The sequence below is a fragment of the Abramis brama genome (assembly GCF_963993115.1).
Source record: "Abramis brama genome assembly, chromosome: 12".
Taxonomy (NCBI): domain Eukaryota; kingdom Metazoa; phylum Chordata; class Actinopteri; order Cypriniformes; family Leuciscidae; genus Abramis; species Abramis brama.
This window is the reverse complement of record NC_139974.1, coordinates 38,255,779-38,280,315: the sequence shown is the minus strand read 5'-3', so window position 1 is coordinate 38,280,315 and position 24,537 is coordinate 38,255,779. Positions and strand designations below refer to the sequence as shown.

Sequence of the window (24,537 nt, the reverse complement as noted above, 5' to 3'; positions counted from 1 at the left end):
CATCATCAACCAAAATCGTTTCTGTTGCAACATTGCAGTTTCATTGCAACTGTAGTAAAACTGCAGTTTGATTCTACATAGCCTCACGCACACTACTGTGTACTGTCCCTGATGATAGCACATCACAGAGACGTCTATTTGATGTCTGCATTTACATCTGCAAGATGTACTGTTTTAGAGTTTGCTCATCTGCAATATGTCTCTAATATATTTCCTGTCAGATGTTAAATAGACATTTAGAAAAATGTCTTTAAGACGTTTACGATTTAGAATCATAAATATATATTGCTCTGAATCTGAACCTTAGGCTATGTCACAGTTCCATGAACACATAAAGCAACGCAAGTCTTTCCTATGATCATCATTCTCATTGTTCTTATTTAGGCCAACAACAACAAAAAGCAACTTGTTCTTCCTGAGAAAGTTATTTGTGCCTTACTTAATATACTAGAGCCCATTGCAGAGAGTTAGTGAAACCAAAATTACAGAAATAATGATAATTCATAGAAAAATACAGGAGTTGTCATAATTTGTTCTCTGTCATTTTCATTCTCAGTTACTATGTGCATGAACTGTGAATGTTATGTCATGCACATTCATGCAGTCTCCCACACTTGTCCTCCATAAGCATCCAGCTCGTATTATATGAACCTCTCAGCGTCGGCGGGAGGGGGGCGTCGCCATTTTGTTTGTTTTAGGGAAACTGTACAGTGGGAGGAGGGTGATAAAGGTACCCTAGATACGGTTGCTAAATACGGAAAGCAACGATAGGACCGTTCCGCGTAAGTACTTTCGGCGAAAGCATAACTAAAAATGCATTTAAGTGCATGCACTGGAATAATCACTATTCGTTTTCGTCATGAAACTTGCTAGAAAATCCCATTCTCTCTCCCTAGTAACATTACACCAGCGACAAATGACAGACGCTGTACAACATCACTTATTTATCACAAAATACGCTAAAATGACTTGAAGAATGCGTTTGACACCTTTGCATGAGCAAAATCCGCACATGGCGCGAGCGCAGGCAGATGTTGATCTCGCGACAGCAGACCGTTTGCTTGTTAGCTCTTCTTTTAGCCGCAGCCTTACAAAACAGCTGTCCTTCGTGTTACATTATTAACGATCATTAAATTTAACACACATTTCATAGACTTTTACACAGCTCAGGAATAAAGCCATTTAGAGAATAATAAAAGTGCGTAAATAATAAAAGCGCATCACACAGGCAACACCCATCTCTGAAATAAGGGGGTATTTATCTAAACACCCATTCGAGATATTTTTTTATTTAACTATAAATACAAATGAATACGGGTATTTAGTACAGTTCTTGCATCAAACATTAAAATAGTACATCTAACATCATTACCATACCATTTCTTAAAATGTAAAGGTAAACTATAATGTCACCAAACGGAACGGACATTTTTCACAGACTGATGACGCGACGCAGCATCGTAAATCTTGCAAAGTTTTTTATATTTTAATTTTTGTGAAATGTGAAAATGTGATAAAATTATGCCTGCTGTCTTTAATCAAATCTATTATTCCTAAACATTTCCGATAAACAACCAACAAGGCAAGCAGTATTAAATAACTATCAATATAACCAGTGTTGGGGTAACTCGTTACAAGTAACGTGAATTACGTAATCAATTACTTTTTTTCAAGTAACTATGAAAGTAATTAATTTCTTTTAAATTTACAACAAAATATTAGTTACTTTTTCAAATAAGTGATGCAAGTTACAATTACAATTACAATTTTCCAATTTATTGACTTGACAGCTCTCCTGTCTGCATGTTGAGAGAAATTGGGTGTAAGTGTTGTAAACATTATGGTTATTGATTAGACTAAATGCATTTACTCATCTTACTTGGACAAAAAGTTTCAGCATTCTTTTTTAGGGGGTAACGCAATATTGTAATGCATTAGCTTTAAAAGTAACTTTCCCCAACACTGCTACACTCACTATAACTAGCGATGTCCATCCAATTTACCAATGATTTATTCATTTGAGTCAAATCTTTTGATTGAATTGGAACACACATACTGTATGAAAGCGAGTTGGATTGAATAAATAGCATTTTATTTAAATGTGCAAGTAAGAACATGCTTTATGACTACAAACGTAGTAATGTAAATGCAAACTGCAGAAGGTTCTAGATGACTTTATTTAAAAGTCATCTAGACTCTTTAAGAGCAAGCAAACAAACATGGATACATGAAATTACAATGAACAGAAACTTAATTGAATGTTGACTTTTTAGAGCATGACCACATGATGAAGTACGTCATGGCAGACATGAATTATTAAATCATATTTTAGGATTATTTGAAACAAACGGTGTAACGGAAATTAATCTGAATATCACTAATAACAGTTTCCTGAGCTGTCTACCATTGTTTGGTCAGACTGATAGTCCGGCACAACCTCAAACAAACAGCAACGTTTTGATACCACTAGCATTTACTAGGGCATAAAGGGCATAAAACTGCATATGGCTTGGTTAAAGTTATCTCTGCATACACTCTCAGAAAAAAAAAAGGAAGCCGAAAGCTGTCACTGGGGTGGTACCCTATCAAAAGGTTCATATTGGCACCAAAAGTGAACATTTTAGTGTCCAAATGGTGCATAGTACCTGTTTAAAGGGTAGTATTATTATAGATTATAGTATTATTATATTATTATAGACCTGCCTCAGTCCCAGGTCCCAGTGACAGATTTTGTGTCTGAGTGCTGGGAGCCTGGGACTGAGGAAAGTCTTAACATCAAAAAATGACACGTCACCTTTAAGAGCAATCAAATCAATAATTGTGATGTAGTGTTGTACCTAACACCAGTGCCATTTTATTCTGCAGGTTCAGCGTCCCCCTCCACCTCAGTGTGAGAAGGTGCAGGGACGATGTTCTACGCCCACTTTGTCCTCAGCAAACGTGGGCCGCTGGCCAAAATCTGGCTGGCGGCCCACTGGGATAAGAAGCTGACCAAAGCACATGTGTTTGAGTGCAATCTGGAGAGCAGCGTAGAGAGCATCATCTCTCCAAAGGTCAATGGATTCTCTTGAAATCACGCTGTTTAGGCTTTTTGTGGATTCCATCTTTGTTCTGTATTGTTTTTAAATGCTTAAAATGTATTTCAGACCTTTTTCGAGGAATAGTGCTGTTCACAATATATTAATATAACACAATATAACTGAAAGTTTGTAGTCCTATAAGTTTGAGGTTTGACTTTGCACAAATTTTCGTTCAGAATTTTGCAGATTCTGAAAGTTCTGTTTATATAAACGCATACATCGCGATGCACATATTAATTTACATGTGCATTATTATTACGTGTATTCAGGACTAAACTTCAGTGCATTCGTAGTGCCCAGTCAGCACATTCAGCACCGCGATAATGTTACTGGAACTACTATGAGTAAAATGACATTTTTGCATTTTATAATGCATATTATATATATTATATTTGCATTTCCTAAATAATGTTTTCCTGTTGATTGGATTATTTCAGGTCTACACCGACCCCTTTCAATTTGATCAAAATTTCATGTGGATCAAGCTCATTCGGAGTGTTTTCATGATGTCTTTTCAATCCATTTGAGTCATCAATCCAATTATAAACAGATTATTTGGGTGCATGTACACGTTGCTACTGATATGCTTAGAACAAACCATGAGATCTCTTTTAGTAATGATCACAGACCTTTACTCATAAATCAAAAACCGCTATTCAAAAATCACATTAGAAATTCCCTCTGGGATGCTTGCAAATTGACATCATGACTGAGTAGCTCCATTTACTTCTAATATGTGCTTCATTTGATAGGTAAAAATGGCTCTCCGTACATCTGGACATTTACTCCTAGGCGTGGTGAGGATCTACCACAGAAAAGCCAAGTACCTGCTGGCAGACTGCAATGAGGCTTTTATTAAGATTAAAATGGCTTTTCGCCCAGGTAAATTGTGGCTGGACTACATAAGAAGTTGATCCTGTTGCACTGCAAGAGATAATATTTAGTGCATTGTTTGACACAGGTGTGGTCGACCTGCCTGAGGAGAACCGTGAAGCTGCCTACAACGCCATCACGTTACCTGAGGAGTTTCACGACTTCGATCAGCCTCTTCCCGACCTGGAGTATGTGCAACTTTAACTTATAGATATCATATAACTGTAGTATGCTGTCAGTGTTGACCCTTCCCTGTGTTGTGGATTGCAGCGACATTGACGTTGCTCAACAGTTCACCCTGAATCAGTCCCGTGTGGAGGAGATCACCATGCGAGAAGAAGTGGGGAACCTCAGTCTACTGCAAGAGACTGATTTTGGTATGGCATAAAAAGCATCATCTTTACTCATGGCATTGCTTTAGAACATGCTTTATGTGGATCAGAGCTGTTTGTATTATACATACTGTTTATTTAGTATTATTTTGGAATACTTTAAAGGGGTCCTATTATGCTTTCTGACATGTTCAACTTTCTTTTGTGTGTGTAATGTTGCTGTTTGAGCATGAAAAAGCTTTGCAAAGTTACAAAGCACAAAGTCCCTCCAGCAGGAGTTCTTCTCTATATCAGTGTCAGTGTTTCTGAACTCCCTGAAACGCCTCCATTGTAGTCTTGAGTTTTCTTCCGGGAACGAACACGTCACAATATTCCTCATTTAAATAATGAATACGCAGAATAAAGGGGCGGGGCCTGGTTGAGTTAGTTAGTAGTGTGTTGAAACTGGCGGTTATGGTAAGGGGCCGGACATTTCCCAAACACGCTCGAAACGCTTGACCAATCAGAACACACTGCTCCAGCTGACCAATCAGAGCACATTGTGCTTTTCAGAAGGAGGGGCTTCATAGAGACAGGAACTAAACAGAGCGTTACTGACAGACTGGGAAGAGAGGAGCTGCAACAATGGAGAATATGTAAAAAATCATGAAAAGCATGAAAACCTATTCTAGTATCAAGACTATGAATAGGTCCTCTTTAAGCTGATTATTCACACACATTGCACTCCTTCTCATACAGTAGATAATTAATGGCCTACACATTTTCCTCCACAGCTGATTTTGGGATGGATGACCGAGAGATGATGCGAGAGGAAGGTGCGTTTGAAGTGGACATCATCCATGGGGCGTCTGTGTCTAACCTGCTGCTGGAGTCAGAGTCGAGTAGCGTACAGATGGCTGACAAGTCCAATCACCTAGAGTACGACCAATACAAGGATGACTTTGGAGACAACCCTATGGAGAGCACAGAGGGAGGCATGCTGGGTAAGAGAGGCAAACATAAGCACAAAGCAGCATTTAAAAGCATCCGTTGAGACTGAGCTGGCTGCTCGCTGTATTACAGTGGACAAGCTGCTCAGTAATGAAGATGGAGGCGGTATTTTTGATGACCCTCCTGCCATCGCTGAGGGTGTGATGATGCCCCAAGACCACGGTGGAGATGATGAGGATGATTTCGACAACCTTTCACGTAAAAAGCATACAACAATATGATATGTTAATGTCTATATCACATATTTGCGTAATAATAGAAATGCTGTATTTTGCCCAATAGCAGCAGGAGGTCCAGACAGTCCTGATTCTGGTCCTGTTGAGCAGCTGCCCACCATGACAGACCAGACTGAACAGACCACCCTAGTCCATAATGAGGAGGAGGCTTTTGCTTTGGAGCCCATCGACATCACAGGTCAGCCAGAATAAATAAACAGTACAGGTGCAGTAATACAGGTCTTGTATGAGAATGAATCTCTGAGAATTAAATGATCTCTTATACTTAAAACACTCACACACAAAAAAACAAGTTATTACAGGCGACGTGGGAATAGAAACATATTTCGTCTAGTGCAGACGAGGACACTCAGTAGAGGACATCAGTGCTTTACATGACAAAACTAACAACGCCGCCAACAAACAGTCATTCTAATGGCGCAGAAAGGAGACGGGTTATAAAATAACTCTTTAACTTGCTGACAACAAATTCATAAGTTCGTAATTTTGTTTTTAAAAAGCTCACAAATAACATTTTACCTGGTGCCCTCGACGCCATTTCTGCTCGCAAGGAAAGTTGCACAGTATTGTGGGATATGTGACGTCTCATCCGGTGATTACGCAATCTTCTTCTCTCAGCATGTGATTGGTTGAATCTGGCCGTCAGAGTTTTTCTTAAAGGGATAGTTCACCCAAAAATGAAAATCCTGTCATCATTTACTCACCCTCATGATGTTCCAAAATTGTATAAATTTCTTTGTTCTGCTGAGCACAAAGGAAGATATTTTGAAGAATATGGGTAACCAAACAGTTGATGCGCCCCATTGACTTCCATAGTATGGAAAAAAATACTATGGTAGTCAATGGGGTCTGAAATCTGCCCCATTGGTTACAAACATTTACATTTTTGGGTGAACTATCCCTTTAATAATAAGGTTGTGCAGTTTACACAACTGATCATATACTGTAGTTTCTGCTGATTTAAACGTCACCACTGTAAAGTTATCTAGCTGACTGCCAACTGCGTTTTGTCAAAATATTATAAACAAATTTTATTGTGTAATATATTATTTTATATTATCAAAAATGAAATTGATTCTGAATATAATTATTATATTAATTACATTTAATTCTGATTATTCAGTTATATTTAAAATGATAAACAAGTCACCACATGACGTTGTTTTCTAACAAATGTATGTTGATGAATTTTTAGCTGTTACATAATTATATTGTTATTATATTATTTTATATTATTATATCTGTGTATAATTTCCATATATTATTGCAAATTAACCTTATAAATAATTTATTGTAATTTTTTAATAACATTTTATTTCTGACGCATAACAATTTGTTGATATAAATAATATGCATGTATGTAATATTATTTATTAAAATAAGGTTGAATGTTTATTAAAGGGATACTCCAACCAAAAATGAAATATTCTGTCATGTTGTTCCAAAACTGCTCCAAACGTTCTTTTTTCTGTAGAAAATAAAAGAAGATATTAACCAAATTATATCTTGATAGTAACCAAAAATTTTATTTTTCAATTCAATGGGAACCCAAACTGTTTTGTTACCAACGTATCTCCTTTTAAGTCCCACTGAAGAAAGTATGTCATAAAGGTTTGAAACGGCATGAGGGTGAGTAAATGATGACAGAATTGTAATTTTTGGGACTATCCCTCTAAGAAAAACCAACACAACTGATTTATAAGGTTTTTAATATACAATAATCTATGGTGAGCAAGTGAAAAAAATAAAAAAAAGTTTTGTTGAGCCCTGAAATACTGCATTAGTTACTTAACAGCATTTTGTGCTAATTCACCTGAAGTTCTCTTGCAAACAAAATGTCATTTTAATTTTAATAGTGAAAGAAACCAAAGCGAAGAGAAAGAGGAAGCTGATTGTGGACAGTGTGAAGGAGCTGGACAGTAAGACCATCCGTGCCCAGCTGAGCGATTACTCCGACATTGTCACCACTCTGGATCTGGCTCCCCCCACCAAGAAGCTGATGATGTGGAAGGAGACAGGAGGAGTGGAGAAGCTGTTCTCTCTGCCAGCTCAGCCTCTCTGGAACAGCAGACTGCTCAAGGTCAGGACAGATCCCGGGAACAAGCTGTGAGACATTAATACAGGCTTTAGTGCGACAAAATACATAAGTAGCCTTGGATATGTCTGTTTTTGGCACTCTTTTGCTCATAGTAATACACAGAAATCTATTGAAACAACTTATTTGGACAGTTTTTTGTAGTCTTGCCATTAACCCATTTGTGCCCAAATTTTTCTGAATGGTTTCATGCATATAATCGTGTTAATAGTGTCCTATGTGAACTATAGTTGCCGGGCAAATGGGGCAAATGCATATGAATATGAAAACACAACAAACAACAAATCCATTTGCCTTAACCATTGTGCGCTGTTCAGGGGCTTTTTGACCCACATTTCTAACTTTCATTCTTGGGGATAACATGGATAATTTGACATGGTTTAGTGTAAGATTTTTGCCCATCTTTTGGAAAATGCCGTAACATTTATCACAAATTAACAAATTAAAGTAACAAATTATCACTTTAACCAGTAGATGGCTGCAGAACGATTTGCTATTTGACTAACTGAAAGACATCTTTTCACAAGTTTTTCCAGTTGTATTCATATCTACATATTATGAAATCACAATTATAATAATAAAAGTTACTTTTTGTCAAAGTTTAGGCACTTTTTGTACTGAAAAAAAAAAAATCTGTTATATTATGATTAGAATCAAATGAATTTCATCAATGGACAAAATTCATCCTCAAAATCAGAAACAACACAGAACACACATAGACAGAAATGAATTGGCACACTTTAAATTTGTAGAATTATATGAAAAACAGATGTTTGAAATAAATGATAAACTCTAAAAACTTCAACTTTTCACGTTGTAACATCCTGATTAGGTTTGATTCTAATCATAATGTAACATTATTGAAAAACTAAATTTTTTTTCAGTACAAAAACTGCTAAACTTTGACAAAAAGTAACTTTTATTGTTATAATTGTGATTTCATTATATGTAGATATGAATCTACCTGGAAAAACTTGTGAAAAGAAGTCTTTTAGTTTGAAACTTTTAGTACGTTAAGAGCTCTGCAGCCATCTACTGGTTAAAGTGATTTTTATTTTTATTTTTTACTTTTAAAACTGCATTTTCCAAAATTTGGGCAAAAATCTTACACTAAACCTTGTCAAATTATCCATGTTATCCCCATGAATGAAAGTTAGTATTTACTACTTATTTATTTTCTACAATAACCTTGATTTATTAACCTATTAACACAGTATACCCCATTTTCCCATGATATATGTACTTACAAGGCATTTGCCCACCGGCAACTATAGTTGCCGCTTGGACTTTTGACTAAGTATACAAAAAACTATAGATCTCTTGTAAGATTTGTTTTGTTTGGATGATTCTAGAGACCTTCATGATTATGTAGATATACATATGTAAACAAAAAATACTTATTAGTAACATGAAAATGACCTTTCTTTTGGAGGTTATGCCTTCGCCATGCTTCCTAGAATTAGGGCTCGGAAGTTGACAGCCTCATGTGACAGGGAGGAAGTGAATACCTTTTTTCTTTTCTTGAAATCCTTTATTTGGTTGTTTGCTTGCATGTCATTGAGAAATAAAACATGGACAACATCTAGAAAAATACTTACAAAAGGAAAATGACAACTATGCATTGCGGCAACTATAGTTGAGCCCAGCTGTACTCGTCTGTGCAGATGTTCACACGCTGCCTGACCCCTCTGGTGCCCGATGAACTGAGGAAGAGGAGGAAGGGTGGAGAAGCAGACAGCTTGGACGAGTTCCTCAAAGACCTGGAGAACCCTGAGGTTCCTCGGGAAGAAGCCCTGTCTCAGCAAAGAGACATCATTGGTAAGATAGGCTGACTCGTGCCACTAACTACTAGAGCTGCATAATTTATCATTAAAAGATCACTATCTCGATTCAAACACCCACGCGATCTTATTCCTTAATGACTATGAGTCTGCTAGATGTCTATTTGACGAGTACGATCACAGAGAACATTCAGATCTGAGTTCTGACTCAGAGAGAGCAGTTGTCATGTATAGATATGAAACAGCTTGACGAACGCACTGTCATATTTCTGTCCTGCAATATTTCAAATAATCACAGAAGTACTGGGATAAAAGTTTATAGTTTGGATATAAACACTGATGTCTACAGTAGTGATCAAAATAGAGTAAATCATCTTTTGAAAGAAACTCGACGCTTCAAATAAAGATCAATTACATTGTTACACCAGTAGGTGGCGACAAGTGACTGTTAAAAATATATTTGTCATTCATTCAAGAGATTCGTTCAAAATTGCTGATTCAGTCTTTATGGTCATTGAATCATTCATTCAGACTGATTTTTATAAATAATAAAAAATAATAATAAATTCAAATTAATTCAATATTTTAAACTAGACTGCAGCAATTAACATTTTGTAACACCTCTAAAGAAGATATTTTGAATGAAGTAACCAAAATTCTTATTTTTTAAATCAATGGGAACCCATTTGTAATGTTATTTTGTTTTAGTTGTTTTATTTAGAATCTAGGGAGAATCATAATCTCTACTTTAAACAATTTTTTTTTTAAACTAACTTAAGACTTGATTGTAATTAAGCTGAAAATTCAGCTTTGTATCACATTTAAAAATATATTCAAATATTATTTTAAATTGTAATAATATTTCACTGTTTTTACTGTATTTTTGATCAAATAAATGCAGCCTTGATGAGCTGTTTCAGAAACATTTGGAAAAAAATGTACCCACCCCAAACTTTTGAACCGTAGTTTTCTACTATTTTGACTAATGCCCGTTTTTGCAGACCAGACCATCTTGGAGGAGCCCAGTGTTCTGCAGGCTTCAGCCATGGAGGGCAGTCGCACAACCCTCGATGAATCAGTCATGCCTCCTCCATCCGGACACCGCGGACAGAAGCGCAAAGCTCAGGACGCAGAGCCTGCCTTACCTGTGAGATCTCGAATCGCAGGGTTTTCAGTGAGGCTAATGTATATGGCTTTCTAATTCTGTGCTTTCACCTATTTTCCCAAAGATGCTTGAGGATGATCGCTCCTCCATTGTTTCCACGCGACACGTGAACATGCAGCAGGTGGACCTTCCTCCTGAGGAACCGACCAGCATCTCACAGCTCATGCCTGAGTTCGACCTGATAGGAGAGAAGAGCAAAGACAAGAAGGATGATGAGGAGGAGGATGAGGTGAGGAGGCTTTAATAGCCACAAATCATGGAGTTAAATGAGAAAAACTGTTATTATTCAAGACTAATGCTTATTTTTTTAATAAGAAAACCTGTTTAGTACAGCCAATCTGCAGTCACTTTTAAGTTTTCAGATTTAAGCATTGTAATAGTAGAATTTTTAATTTTTAAATGCCTAACTTTTTGTAGAATTTATAATTGTGCTACTCCTATATATTTTTTATATTTATTTTCGATTTTAGGTTTGATCAGTTATTTAAAAAATATATATGTGGGGCACACTGGTTGTAAAGCTATTTGCCATTCACTGTTCAATTTTGCATTAGAACATTTATTTTGCACCTGATTCCTATCAGATCCCTTCACTCAGTTAAAGAAGACATTTTATACTTTTTTACATGTTCAGCTTTCTTTAGTGTGTAATGTTTGAACATTAAAAAAGGTCTGCAAAGTTACAATGCAGTTTCTCGCTGAACTCCCTGAAACGCCTCCATTGTAGTCTTGCGTTTTCTTCCGGAAACAGACACTCCTCAATATTCCTCATTTAAATAATTAATACGCAGAATAAAGGGGCGGGGCCTGGTTGAGTTAGTTAGTAGTGTGTTGAAACTGGTGGTTATGGTAAGGGGCGGGACATTTCCCAAACACACTCAAAGCACTTGACCAATCACAACACACTGATCCAGCCGACCAATCAGAGCAAAGTGTGCTTTTCAGAAGGAGGGGCTTCATAGAGACAGGAACTAAACAGAGCGTTACTGACAGACTGGGAAGAGAGGAGCTGCAACAATGGAGAATATGGGGGAAATATGTTTTTTAAACATTCAAGAATGAAAACCCAAAAGAGTACAGCCCAAAAACAAAATGAAATGTTTGTAAAATGGCATAATAGGTTCCATTTAAATCTGATTTTTTTGTTTATAAGGAGGAGGAAGGTCAGAGCGGAGACCAGGATCAGGAAGAGAGGAGGTGGAACAAGAGAACACAGCAGATGCTGCACGGTTTACAGGTCTGGCAGAATTTAAACATGCAGTACCTCTTGTTTTAAACCACAATGAAAACACTTTCATGAAAGTAATCATGAATTACACTTTCATGAAAGTTTTCATGAATTACATGTTGACATGCAACATACTTATGTTGCATGTCAACATGTAATTCAAAGCATGCAAACAAATGGCATACAATCTGAATACAATACAATACAATACTGTTCAGTATTGTTACAATACTGAATACAATCTGCCAGTGTTAATCTACCTATCTTGATCTTGAACTGATTTTATATCAACAAATACCCTTTTTATTCCTCTGACTGCTTCCTCTTACTTCCTACAGAGAGTCATTGCTAAGACCGGAGCAGAATCGATCAGCTTGCTGGAACTGTGCAGAAACAACAACAAGAAACAAGCAGCTGCGAAGTTCTACAGTTTTCTGGTGCTAAAGAAACAGCAGGCGGTGGAGCTCAGGCAGGACGAACCCTACAGCGACATCATCGCCACCCCGGGCCCCAGGTTTCACATTATATAGACTCTTACAGGTCAACACTGGCAGATTGTATTCTTTTTAATGGTTTTGTTTGTATATGATGTGTTACGTATATCTGTGCATGTGCATTTTAATGCATACTACACGTGCTCTCTGTCTCACATGGGAAAAAAGACTTTTATTATGTCGAAAAAGTGCTTCTTATAGCAATTTGCAAAGGCTTTGAGCCTTCAGTTGTCTTTAATCATGTTTTTCAGACTGTTTCATATTATTTAATGTCGTTTTGCATGCTTTGAATTACATGTTGACATGCAACATACTTGTTTACTTTCATGAAAGTGTTTTCTTTGTCGTTTAAACTTAAAAGAGTAACATTTTAGCTGCTCCAAAGATATAAAATTAAAAGTTCATACTTTGTATGTTTAAAAAAGTATAATGAATGAACTATCGAGTGTTTTGTGTTTAGTTTTTCAAAAAGCTACTACTGTAACAATACTATTTCTCTCAAGTCTCCCTGAGCTTCAGTGTTGTGAACATTCACCCAAAAGCAGCGTTAGTTTCGCTTGTCAGACAGAAAATTAAAGCAAATGTTATATATTGTGATATACATTGGTTAAAAAAATAATAATGTTGTGCCATTTGTTGTAAAGATAATTTTTGTAATTGTGCAAGCACTTTTTTAAACAGTCTCACAGACTTTGGTTTTATCGATGTTACCTATATGGCAACGCTCTGTTTTGTAAGTTACAGTAATTAAACACTATCTGTTACAGTGCAGTACAGTCCTTTATTTAAATGTCTCTGAAACTGCTTGTTTTATTCATATGGGTATGAAAAAAAATCTTAATATAACAAGTTATATTATTAAAATCTTACACATCACGTTGTTTGCCTGTAGCCCTGACTTGGTACAACTGTGTTAGGTAATTTTTTTAATAAACAGTAATTAATGAATCCATTTGTCCCCTGACTGAATTGATTTTTCAATGAATCATCCGTGCGTTAGAGGGCGCTGTGACTCACCAGCGAAGAGCAAACACTGGAGACAACACGTGAACTCGCAGCAGTGAAGATCTACTACTGCTGAAAACAGGTAATGTTTGTTTTTATAAGACGTAAGTTCATGTCTATGATATACGGTCTGCGCTTTGATATAAACTGCATAATGTGTCCCCCGTTTCACCTTCTCTGGATGACTTTATCATGTTGATGTGGAAGTGACATTGGAATCAATACTGTCAATCCCATACACTGATATAAAGTCGCAGTTGCCTCGTAAACTAATGCCTACTAATGCATGCATTATGTAATCAAATATTATGTATTTTCACAATATCCTCCTGAGACCCAGGCGTAGACTTTTTTTTTTTCCTCTAGTAGAGGACATTATATTTTACTCTGAGACCATTATATGTCACAGTTTTAAAGGGATAACGTTAGTTCTGAAAATTCTGAGATACCAAATGTTTGGACAACAACTTCTCCTTCGTCTTTAAAAATGACTGACGTTGACTGAATTATCAAACTTAGCACATTTATGGAAATATGATAATCAAATTGTTTGTCATAAATCAATATCTCGGGGAAAAGTAATGGGGTTTCTAATCAAAATATGACTTTCTATTACAAAACAGGGCATTGATTTCATACATTTGTCGTTTGATTTCTTCAACAATTCATCATACTTAAGTTACGTAGTTAAGCAGCGAGTTACGTCGTTGTACGGGAAGCACACCCCAGAGCGTTACTGGCAGACTGGGAAGAGAGGTGCTGCAACAATGGAGAATATGTGGAAAAATAAGATGTTTATTTCAACATTCCACTGTAGAACCAGGGGCCAGTTGCATAAGCATAGCCATTATGTTAAGACTGTGTCTTAAGAACTAGTATGATCAACTAGAAGTTAGTTAGGGGTAATCAGTCTTACTGTTCGGTGTCAAATTAGACCAATCTACATTTTTATGTTACTGACTTTAAAAAGTTATTAACAGTCTTAAAGAATAAAATTGGATGACTAACTTGTAAGACTAGTCTTAACAGTTTATGCAACTGGCCACAGGACTTAAAGCATGTTTATCAGGGATTTTGGGGAGACACAACACACTGAAAGAAATTATATATCAATATTCCTATGAAATATGTGATATTCTTGTAACTATAAGAATGAGCATTACAATGCAACATTACTTCCATTATTACACTTCTTTTTTCATTACGTGTTGCCACAAGTATACATTCATATGCAAACATTTAGGGCCATTTTACACACACATTGTATAAAGTAAATTAGAATATAAAATCATTCTGTTATACTATATTTTATAACATAGAGATTGAGAATCATCTTTAGACAAAGTTTGGTTTAAAATAGGCTGAAACCTAAAAATCGATTGGTAATGTTTTTTGCCTATACATGTCTTATGTAATTTTATTTTTTAATAACTAGTGTCCCCTACAGAGGGCATTGCAAAAAAATATTTCTCCAATTGTTTCTTATGCTCCAAACAATGTAATGACATAATAAAAAAAAATCAGGTTCTCAGGAGAATCTATAATCATGTAAAACAATCTTATTCCACCCAGGAAAACGCTTGTGAGTCGTCATGCATCTTTGTCGGCGATGTGTGAGTGTGTTGCTCTCGAGGCCGTTATTATCTGCAGCTCTCCAGCCGTCAACACACACACTGCATCAGCGCTCGCATCATATCCTGCTACAGCCACCCGTCCACAGTCTCACACAGAGGCACAGTAGAGAGACATGGACACCGTGTGGAAGACGAAACTTAAGTGACCACCAAGCCGCTTCACCAGATGTGTATAAAAATAAGACTGATCTTGCTGAAAGAGAGGTTGAAAAACATATTGTGCCATTTGAAAATTTGAACGTGCATCAAATATCAAACCAAGAGGCTCTTTCGGATATAGGTATGTATATATAGCTATACTTGCATGTGAATCCCTGATACTTTAATTGTAATGGTAATAATCTTGTTTGCTATAGGCTTGGATGCAGTTGTGCGTCCTTCTCCTCTTCAGGAAATCAGTGAGGAAGAAGCAGTCCAGATCCAAGTGCCTTCTGCCCTTCCACCAGATTCGTTCACACTCAAACCTTACGTGGATAAATCAGAAACTCTCAGCAAACTTGTTCAGCTTGGTATGTCTCATATCTATAGTAAGTTATGTTGGATTCTTTTGGATTTGTCTAATCTTTTGCTCAATTTCCAGGTGTCAACCTGTGGGAACTAGAGCAGAGACCCAATGTGGGCTCCATGCTGGTTAGGCTTGACTTCCAAGCTGATGTTGCACCCAAACTACTCTTCCTCAAAGATCTGGGAGTTGAGGAGTCTAAACTGGGCACACTGCTCACCAAGAACCCCTTCATCCTCACAGAAAGCCTGGACAACCTTGAAACCAGGTCAGAAAGAGCATTTAAAGAAGACCTATTATCCTTGTTTACATGTTCATCTTTCTTTAGTGTGTAATGTTGATGTTTGAGCATGAAAAAGTTCTGCAAAGTTTCTCTGTATCAGTGTCACTGTTTCTGAACTCCCTGAAACACCTCCATTGTAGTCTTGAGTTTTCTTCCGGGAACAATACAATATTCCTCATTTAAATAATTAATACGCAGAATAAAGGGGCGGGGCCTGGTTGAGGTAGTTAGTAGTGTGTTGAAACTGGTGGTTATGGTAAGGGGGCAGAACATTTCCCAAACACGCTTGAAACGCTCGACCAATCACTGCACAATGGTCCAGCCAACCAATCAGAGCGCATTGTGCTTTTCAGAAGGAGGGGCTTCATAGAGACAGGAACTAAAATCATAGTTCCAACAAACATTCACAAACAACAACACAAAGTTGTTTGGTTGGAACGACCGCTCTCCACCTGTGGTTAGAACTATAGTCTCTTGTTTGCATGACTTAATAAATCCTTATTTTGAGCCAAATAAGTAAGCTGACATTCAGTACAATCTATATATTTTATTTAGAATGCATACAAATGTAATTTACGTCTTTTAGTTTGTCAAGAGATTTAAAGCACCGTTTTTGAAGAGTGTGCATTAGGGGTGGGGGAAAAAATCGATTCTTAGATGAATCGCGATTCGGGACGTGGACGATTCTGAATCGATTCACAAATGTCAAAAATCGATTTTCTAAAAAAAAAAAAAAATTCTAATAACGTAACATTGACGGAACGCAAAAGGCGGAACTCTGAAGCGGACGTGCACGTGCGCGGACATTCTGTGGCGTGCACATAACAGAGACGCGCACATAACGGACGCATGATGGCTAAGCGCCAAATGTGCAATGCCAGTCACAAAAAGTTACATTTTGACTGTAAGTTACTCTCTGCAGATGTTCATTCACTTTCTTTGTATAAGCTGTTTTTGATTGTGGTATACAGCAAACATTTCAAGTCATAACTCTTTATTATTTAGTTGTGTACTATAAGTCAAGAGCGACTTTGTATGTTACTAATTATTCAGAATATGCATAAGTCCACAAGCATTATACGTTATGATAGCTTCTGGTACATAATTCTATATTTTTGAACGAAAACTGTTTGTGAATTTGCTACAGCAAAATGTTTTTTTTTTTTTTTTGTATGAAGGATTATATTGCTAATTAGAAATAACAAGAGGATGTTGGTTAGAAGTCTATTATTAAATGCTACTATGCTAGAGATTCAGAATATGCTGAAGTTTGTATTAATTTACTACAAGTGTGCTGCTAGTACAAGCACACATTTATTTTCCTGTTGGTTCTCAGCAATGTTGGGACATATGCTGGCAAATGTAACCTTACAGTTGACTTGCCAAATCACTTCCATTTGTTTTATTAATAAAATTAATATAGGAAGTATTAGAAGTAAGTTCGTTATGGGTCATCATAAATACTTTGCTTTAAAAGTACCAAGTAAAAACATTTTTTCAATGTTTTTGATAAATGGCACTTCCCTGAGAATTGAACTTAATAAATGTGAAAAAGACACTTTAATGTCTGTCATTATGTTTGTCATTCTGTATAGCAAAGCAGATGAGAGTAGATCATGATCAGAAACCTGATTAGAAGTCATTATGAATAAAATCGAATCGTTTTGAATCGAAAATCTTTTTGAATCGAAAATCGATTTTGAATCGAATCGTGGCCTCAAGAATCGAAATCGAATCGAATCGTGAGATGGTAAAAGATTCCCACCCCTAGTGTGCATGTGCGAACGAGCCTTTGATTGAATCTGGAAATAAAGAAAAATAACATTAATTGGCATTAATTAGATCTCAAACGGATTAATTAAAAGTTATTACTCCACCACTTGCGTGACATCATTAACCAACATGGCCGAATTTGCGACAATACGGTTTCGGGAAAGAATTGTGACTTGCTATCTGATTTCTTCAACGATTCATCGTACTTAAGTTACGTAGTTAAGCAGCGAGTTACGTCGTTGTACGGGAAACACACCCCAGAGCGTTACTGGCAGACTGGGAAGAGAGGTGCTGCAACAATGGAGAATATGTGGAAAAATAAGATGTTTATTTCAACATTCAAGCAAGCACTACCTATTCTAGTAGAGCCCAAAAATAAAAACAAGACTTTGTAAAAGGGCTTAATAGGTTCTCTTAAAAAAAAACTGTAAATAAACTGTAAATTGCAGCATTTAACAATCTGACTTGGGCATTGAAACCATAGACTGTAAAAAAAATATGGACGTAGTGTCCGTGACGTCACCCGTAGGTTTCTGAAGACGTTTTTGAAGCCTAAAGTGGGCGTGGCCGACCGTCGCCATCTTGCCAGCGCGTCACTCCCGAATTTATTTATTTTTACAGTCAGACAATGAACTGAGGTAACGTGACGGCTAACAAACAGCAGACAAACGGCTAATGATGACTAATGACCACAGCAGCGGGAATCCACCTGTCACTCAAAAGTGGACACCCTTAATTATGCAGAAATTTAAGGCTTAATATAATTTAAACGGATGAGTTATAAAAAAATTCACCCCCCTCACAGTTGTCATGAAGGGCAGAATTAGCTGTATAGACCAAAGCCACTTTTTGCTCCAGGCTGTAAACATGTTTTTTTCTGCTGTAAAGTTTAACATGGGGAGATGCAGATTTGACTCACTTTTGCAGCCAGCCTCAAGCGGCCAGTTGATGAATAGCTGTTTAATTCACTTCCGTGTTGGTTTCAAGAGAGAGACAGGGAGGTTGCCGCTTGATTGAAACACTTGATGACTTGATGTCTGCTTTATTTGTTGATAATTTTCTTCTAAAGGTTACTTTCTTGCTTTGGTCTGTTCCTTTTAAGGGTGTCCTATTTAAAAGCAAAGAAGTTCAGTCAGCAGTCTGTGGCTGTCATGGTGAGCAAAGCTCCATATCTGCTTAACTTCAGCATCGAGAGGCTCGACAACCGCCTTGGGTTTTTTCAGCAGCAGTTGGGACTCAGTGCTGAGAAGGTGAAGTTGAATTGCATATATTTTGTTTGTAAAAAAAAAAAAAAAAATCTCACTCTTAAGATCCATTCATACCACTCAATAATGGTCAATCAGCTTTCCTGGAGCTCAAACAGTAGAGCGTTGGCGCTTGCAACGCCAAGGTCATGGGTTCGATTCCCCGGGAAAGCAAGAACTGATAAGAATGTAAATGTGTACCTTGAAATGCAATGTAAGTCGCTTTGGATAAAAGCGTCTGCCAAATGCATAAATGTCAAGGTAATGAAGTGGATGAATTTACCTGATTTTCATACTGACCTTTAGTGTTTGCAGAAGGGCTACATTCACCATGAGTGTTGTCATGATTTATGCTTTCAGACCCGAAATGTTGTGACTCGTCTACCGAAACTACTGTGTGGAAGTCTAGAGCCAATTAAGGAGAATCTAAAGGTCTGACACTTTTTTTGGTCTTGCTTAATTTTGTTTTTAATTGTAATATTGTGACAGATATTCATTTATTTCTCTCATCAAGGTTTGTGAACTGGAGTTTGGATTTCGTGGAAATGAAATCCAACACATTGTCACAACTGTTCCTAAAATTCTAATCGCTAATAAAAGAAAACTCACCCAAATATTTGACTTCGTTCACAACACCATGGATGTTCCACACTCACTTATTGCAAAGTTCCCACAGGTACATATTATTTGCCCCTTTCATATAAAAATGATAAACAAATGTAGAGCTGTGATTGCTTGTAGAGATAGGAGGATAATATTATATCTGAGGCATTTTGCATGGTATTTCTATTGCATACTGAATATTGTGCCAGTTTTATATAAATTGCTTTTTTAAGGAAGAGAAATAGTGTCTATTCGCTGTGTTAAATGGTAAATAATCTATTTGTGTCTTGCAGTGGCAGAGTTTACTTTAACATGCACATTTGTTATTTTTATTTTTTTACTTCTCAAAGGTCCTTAATGCCAAATTCCTTCGCATCAAAGAGCGGCATTTGTTTCTAGAGTACTTGGGCCGGGCCCAGTACCAACCATCTCAACCCAACTACATCTCTTTGGATCGCTTGGTGTTCCTGCCTGATGACATTTTCTGCTCAGAAGTAGCATTAGCCACGCTTGAAGACTTTGAAAGATTTCAGAAAACATTGTAGATGTACAGAATAAATTAAGTTACTTTTTTTGGTTGGGTTGTATGAACATAGTCTTATAAATAAACATTTAACGTCGACATGAAATGGAAGTTGCGGTTGTCTTTTCTTCCCTGTTGTGACCGAGTGAAACGGCAAACAAGAACAAATGTAGGGCGGGGCTTGATTTTGTCCTTAAGGAATTGATTGGATGGTTGTGGTTTGCTATTGGTGGATCTCATGTGAGTGACAGTTTGCCCCGCCCTCGCGCCAGTAAACACTTCATAAGAGAAGAGATGTCGCTGTAAGAGGGAGGGGAAGTTATTTTAATGAAAGATTATGAGGCACATGCATTAAAAAAAGATATGCATGGATAAAGCATTAATAATAAATACTGTGATATTCCATAAAATAAAATAAAAACAAGAATTATCCATTTTGATTTCATGGTGACTTTAAAAGTTGAGCTGCCCTTGTGTACATCTGGAAATGCCACCTGTTTATCTCTTATGATATATTCATGATTGGCCTTGGTGCACTTGTATAAGTTCAGGCTGAGTGGTTGCACTTTATTTTACAGTATGTGCACTTACACAAGAAAGTAAGAATGTAAGGGTTAATGTTAGTTTTAGGGGGTGGTTCAGGGTTAGTACCTAGTTAGGGTTAGTTACTCAGCTATTGTAACAAAATCATGGACATGCAGAACACTACAATAAAGTGCTTCCAGCCTAGTTATAAAGGACTAGAGCTAAAACTACATATACTTCTGCTGAACACAAAAGAAGTGATTTTGTGGTCACTTTTGTGGAAGTGGGAAAGAGATTTTTCTGATTTAAAGGGATAGTGTAACAATCATATATATATAGAGAGAGAGGGAGATTTTTTATTACCCATATTAAAATATCATCTTTTGAATATGGGTAACCAAACAGTTTACTGACTTCTATAGTATGGGGGAAAATAGTTTGGGAGTCAGTGGGGCCCATCATCTGATTGGTTACCGACTTTCTTCAAAATAACTTATTTTGTGTTCAGCAGAAGAAGGTAATTCATACAGGTTTGGAAAAACTTGGGTGAGTAAACGATGGCAGAATTTTAATTTTTGGGTGAACTATCCCTTTAAGAAAAACTCTGACGGCCAGATTCAACCAATCACATGCTGAGAGAACAAGATTGCGTAATCACCGGACGAGACGTCACATATCCCACAATACTGTGCAACTTTCCTTGCGAGTAGAAATGGCGTCGAGGGCACCAGGTAAAATGTTATTTGTGAGCTTTTTAAAAACAAAGTTACGAACTTATGAATTTGTTGTCAGCAAGTTAAAGAGTTATTTTATAACCCGTCTCCTTTCTGCGCCATTAGAATGACTGTTGGCGGCGTTGTTAGTCTTGTCATGTAAAGCACTGATGTCCTCTACTGAGTGTCCTCGTCTGCACTAGACGAAATATGTTTCTATTCCCACGTCGCCTGTAATAACTGCTTTTTGTGTGTGAGTGTTTTAAGTATAAGAGATCATTTAATTCTCCGTGAATCATTCTCTGGTAGTTAACCGAGTGTATAGACCCATTACTGAATCTCATGTCAGCTGTGAGATTCTTCTAAATAAAAGGGATAGTGTAACAACCATATATATATATATATATATATATATATATATATATATATATATATATATATATATATATAATAGAGAGAGAGATTTTTATTAATATTAAAAAAAAAAAAATTGTATTTTCAGTTTATTTTAATTTTATTTAAAGTTTTAGAACATTTGTTGTGGTTTTGTCTTTTTTTTTAAACGTCGTTTTATATACATTTTTTATTTCAGCTTTAGTTATTTTAGTACAAGTTAAACTAAATGTAAATGAGAAATGTTGCCTTTACAACTACCTGATTTTATTTTCATTATCTTATTTTTAAAAAAAAACGTTTATTTTATTTCAAGTAACAAAAATGATTATAGTTTTAGTGAACTACAATACTCCTGATTCAACACAAACACTTTGCAAGGAGAGATGAAATACTTTTTTTACTCAATGATATGAACTATGTTTCTGTTAGTTCACCCAAAAATGTAAATTGTCATCACTTACTCACCCTGCAGTTGTTCCAAACCTGTATGAGTTTCTTTCTTTTGTTGAACACAAAAGATGATATTTTAAAGAATGATGGTAACCAGACAGTTGACGGTAGCCATTGACTTTCATGGTATGGAAAAAAAAAATACTATGAAGTCAATGGTTACCAACATTCTTTAAAATATCATCTTTTGTGTTCAACAGAAGAAAGAAACTCGTATAGGTTTGGAACAACTTAAGGGTAAGTGATGACAATTTTCAATTTTGGGTGAACTATCCTTTTAATAACCCAGAAAGTCACTGTAAACTCCGCATTATAAGTCATGTGTTCCTGTCTCTGTACAGCTGCAACTGGCAGGCTCCTGGTGGGCTTCAGGAAGTGGTACTACAACGCATGCGGTTTCAACAAATTTGGTAAGCCCTGCCATCGCTTTACCAATGCAGTGTTTAGAAATCATGACCTTCAAGAAGTATATGGTATGCAAATGTATGAATTTCTTCGTCATGTAGGTTTGATGCGGGATGACACCATCAACGAGGACAGTGATGTGAAAGAGGCCCTTCGTCGGCTTCCAGAACCGGTTTACAACGACAGGATGTTCCGCATCAAGAGAGCTCTGGATCTTTCCATGAAGCAACAGATTCTTCCCAAGGACCAGTGGACTAAATATGAGGAGGTGGGAAAGAGATTGTCCTGGGGGTTTTATTAAAGTTTGATATTTTTTGGAATAATGTGGAGAATCGACCAATATTGATCGACCAATAAATATTATTGGTCTATAATATAGAAATCGACCAATCATTTTTATTTATTTATTACTGATTCCAATTATTTGCATGTTTATGTGCCTGATAACTGATATCAGTTTTATATCAGTTATAAAAAAAGTTTTATTTCTGTTTTTAAAAATTATAAAAACAAACTGTTTTAATACTTTTTTATACTGTAATTTTAATCCCTCCTTGCATACAAAACACACTTCTACATCAATGAATAGTCTGAATGAGTGCAAAAAATAGTGCTGTCACTAAAGTGTCTTTTTAAATAAAATCTTTGATCAGGTAAACAAACATTTACATAGCATGTAAAAATAATTCTAACCAATTAAAACTGGCATAAAACATTCTAAACCGCCTGAATAATAATAATAATAATAATAATAATAAAAACATTACTACTTTAGTGTAGTTTAGTAATCCCAGTTTCATCTTTATTTATAACACCATTAATATTAACAGGCAGAATAAATTTACAAACTGTTTTCAAATGTAGAACATAAATAAATCTATCTAGAGTCTATCAACTCTCCATAAATAATCTTTCGTTTTAAACTACAGTTTTAAAAGGTTTGTGTTTAATATGCTAAAGAGAATGAAACGCGCTGGAATATTTCCTGATTATCAACCCGGTAAATGAACAGCACTATAAACGTGACTTCACCAGACGAGCGTAAACAACAGAAGAGAGAATTAAATTCAGCGCTTTTATTTCCAACATGCCCTCATTCATGGCTGTTTTATTTAATTTATGTAAAGTTACCTTTATTGGGACAGGACTTGGCGGATTATGTGACTCAGTGAGTTTGTCTCTATTTTTTAGTGCCAAGTTTAAACTACGCATCAAGCATTTATGAAACATCTAATTTGTGCATTAATGGCTGTTATGTTAAATAGTTTATTATCTAAGGGAGGCACGGTCTTGTACCTTTGAACACCGTTGACTCATCTCTCCAGACACACTGATTTAATGGCGCCTTGCGTGCAAGTCTCTAAGCGCCCACAAGATGGCGCCATTTATTGGTCAATCCAATATTTCAAAACCAATACACGATTATGGGAAAATGTTTAAAGGTATAGCGGAAGATTTTTTACTTCCGGGTGGATCACCTATACTATTGGTCCTCCTAACTGTCAATCATTCTGGTCAATCAATCAAACTTATTCAAAAAGTGGAGAGGGCGGGTCTTATCTAAAATTCGGAAAGATCCTCCACTATACCTTTAAATATTGGGAAAAATATCGATAAAACCGATCACCGGTCGATCTCTAATACTAAGTATGTATCTCCCAAACATCATTTACATGCATATCAACATTATGCATGTGTAGAAATACACATTTTAAATGTTTAGCGCACACCCCAAAAAATTGATTTGAAAGATTTTTTTTGTTGTTGTTGATTAAATTTGGTCTTTCTCATCCGAATCCTATAGCTTAACAATCATTCTAATATGCTTGTTACAAAGATTACTCTCACTGTATATCAATCTCTATCTTCATTGCCTTTTGTCTTGTGGAAGTTTATGCATTTGGCATGAGGACGAGTAAATAACAGAATATTAATTTAACTCATTTGTATTTAAGCACCTTTCAGATATAAGCTGTTTTCAACTGCTGCTGTTGTTCCCCGTAGGATGTTCCTTACCTTGAGCCGTATCTGGAGGAGGTTATCCGTGAAAAGAAGGAAAAATTGGAGTGGGAGAAGAAGTAGGATGAGGCTAAAGCTCCTGTTTGAAGTGACGTCTGGTGTCTTGTATTTAAGAGTAAATGTATTATGTGATGAGTCCCTATACCTATTAAAATGTCTTTTCTGACAAAATTCTTCAAATGCCTGTA

General features: G+C 36.3%; 3 protein-coding genes across 4 annotated transcripts; all 3 read left to right on the top strand.

The window, feature by feature from the left end:
• Positions 1 to 647: 647 nt before the first annotated feature.
• On the top strand, positions 648 to 13,225 carry rad21b (RAD21 cohesin complex component b). Of its 2 annotated transcripts, none has more exons than XM_084130693.1 (14): positions 648 to 782; positions 2,866 to 3,053; positions 3,833 to 3,962; positions 4,042 to 4,141; positions 4,224 to 4,330; positions 5,059 to 5,268; positions 5,348 to 5,473; positions 5,561 to 5,689; positions 7,368 to 7,591; positions 9,271 to 9,424; positions 10,389 to 10,534; positions 10,617 to 10,781; positions 11,706 to 11,789; positions 12,119 to 13,225. In XM_084130693.1, the coding sequence occupies exons 2-14, from the start codon at positions 2,910 to 2,912 to the stop codon at positions 12,308 to 12,310; spliced, it is 1,911 nt and encodes a 636-aa protein (XP_083986819.1). In that variant the 5' UTR covers positions 648 to 782; positions 2,866 to 2,909; the 3' UTR covers positions 12,311 to 13,225. The 2 variants fall into 2 exon arrangements, with proteins under 2 accessions (XP_083986819.1, XP_083986818.1); XM_084130692.1 differs by having other exon boundaries at positions 5,558 to 5,689.
• A 64-nt stretch (positions 13,226 to 13,289) lies between these two features.
• On the top strand, positions 13,290 to 19,941 carry mterf3 (mitochondrial transcription termination factor 3). Its single transcript, XM_084130576.1, has 8 exons — positions 13,290 to 13,361; positions 14,852 to 15,193; positions 15,270 to 15,422; positions 15,494 to 15,683; positions 18,574 to 18,721; positions 19,076 to 19,147; positions 19,230 to 19,391; positions 19,669 to 19,941. Exons 2-8 carry the CDS (start codon positions 14,872 to 14,874, stop codon positions 19,861 to 19,863), a joined length of 1,242 nt encoding a protein of 413 aa, XP_083986702.1. The 5' UTR covers positions 13,290 to 13,361; positions 14,852 to 14,871; the 3' UTR covers positions 19,864 to 19,941.
• A 1,070-nt stretch (positions 19,942 to 21,011) lies between these two features.
• Positions 21,012 to 24,529, top strand: uqcrb (ubiquinol-cytochrome c reductase binding protein). Its single transcript, XM_084131939.1, has 4 exons — positions 21,012 to 21,097; positions 22,267 to 22,335; positions 22,432 to 22,598; positions 24,335 to 24,529. The coding sequence occupies exons 1-4, from the start codon at positions 21,079 to 21,081 to the stop codon at positions 24,410 to 24,412; spliced, it is 333 nt and encodes a 110-aa protein (XP_083988065.1). The 5' UTR covers positions 21,012 to 21,078; the 3' UTR covers positions 24,413 to 24,529.
• Positions 24,530 to 24,537: the final 8 nt, after the last annotated feature.

Coding starts and splice junctions, on each gene's coding strand:
- rad21b (XM_084130692.1), top strand. CDS start 2,910: ATGTTCTACGCCCACTTTGTCCTCAGCAAACGTGGGCCGCTGGCCAAA. Junction 5,690..7,367: donor GGAGCCCATCGACATCACAG/GTCAGCCAGAAT, acceptor TAATTTTAATAG/TGAAAGAAACCAAAGCGAAG. Junction 10,782..11,705: donor ATGATGAGGAGGAGGATGAG/GTGAGGAGGCTT, acceptor TTTGTTTATAAG/GAGGAGGAAGGTCAGAGCGG.
- mterf3 (XM_084130576.1), top strand. CDS start 14,872: ATGCATCTTTGTCGGCGATGTGTGAGTGTGTTGCTCTCGAGGCCGTTA. Junction 15,684..18,573: donor CTGGACAACCTTGAAACCAG/GTCAGAAAGAGC, acceptor GTTCCTTTTAAG/GGTGTCCTATTTAAAAGCAA. Junction 19,392..19,668: donor TTATTGCAAAGTTCCCACAG/GTACATATTATT, acceptor TACTTCTCAAAG/GTCCTTAATGCCAAATTCCT.
- uqcrb (XM_084131939.1), top strand. Junction 22,336..22,431: donor ATGCGGTTTCAACAAATTTG/GTAAGCCCTGCC, acceptor TTCGTCATGTAG/GTTTGATGCGGGATGACACC. Junction 22,599..24,334: donor AGTGGACTAAATATGAGGAG/GTGGGAAAGAGA, acceptor TGTTCCCCGTAG/GATGTTCCTTACCTTGAGCC.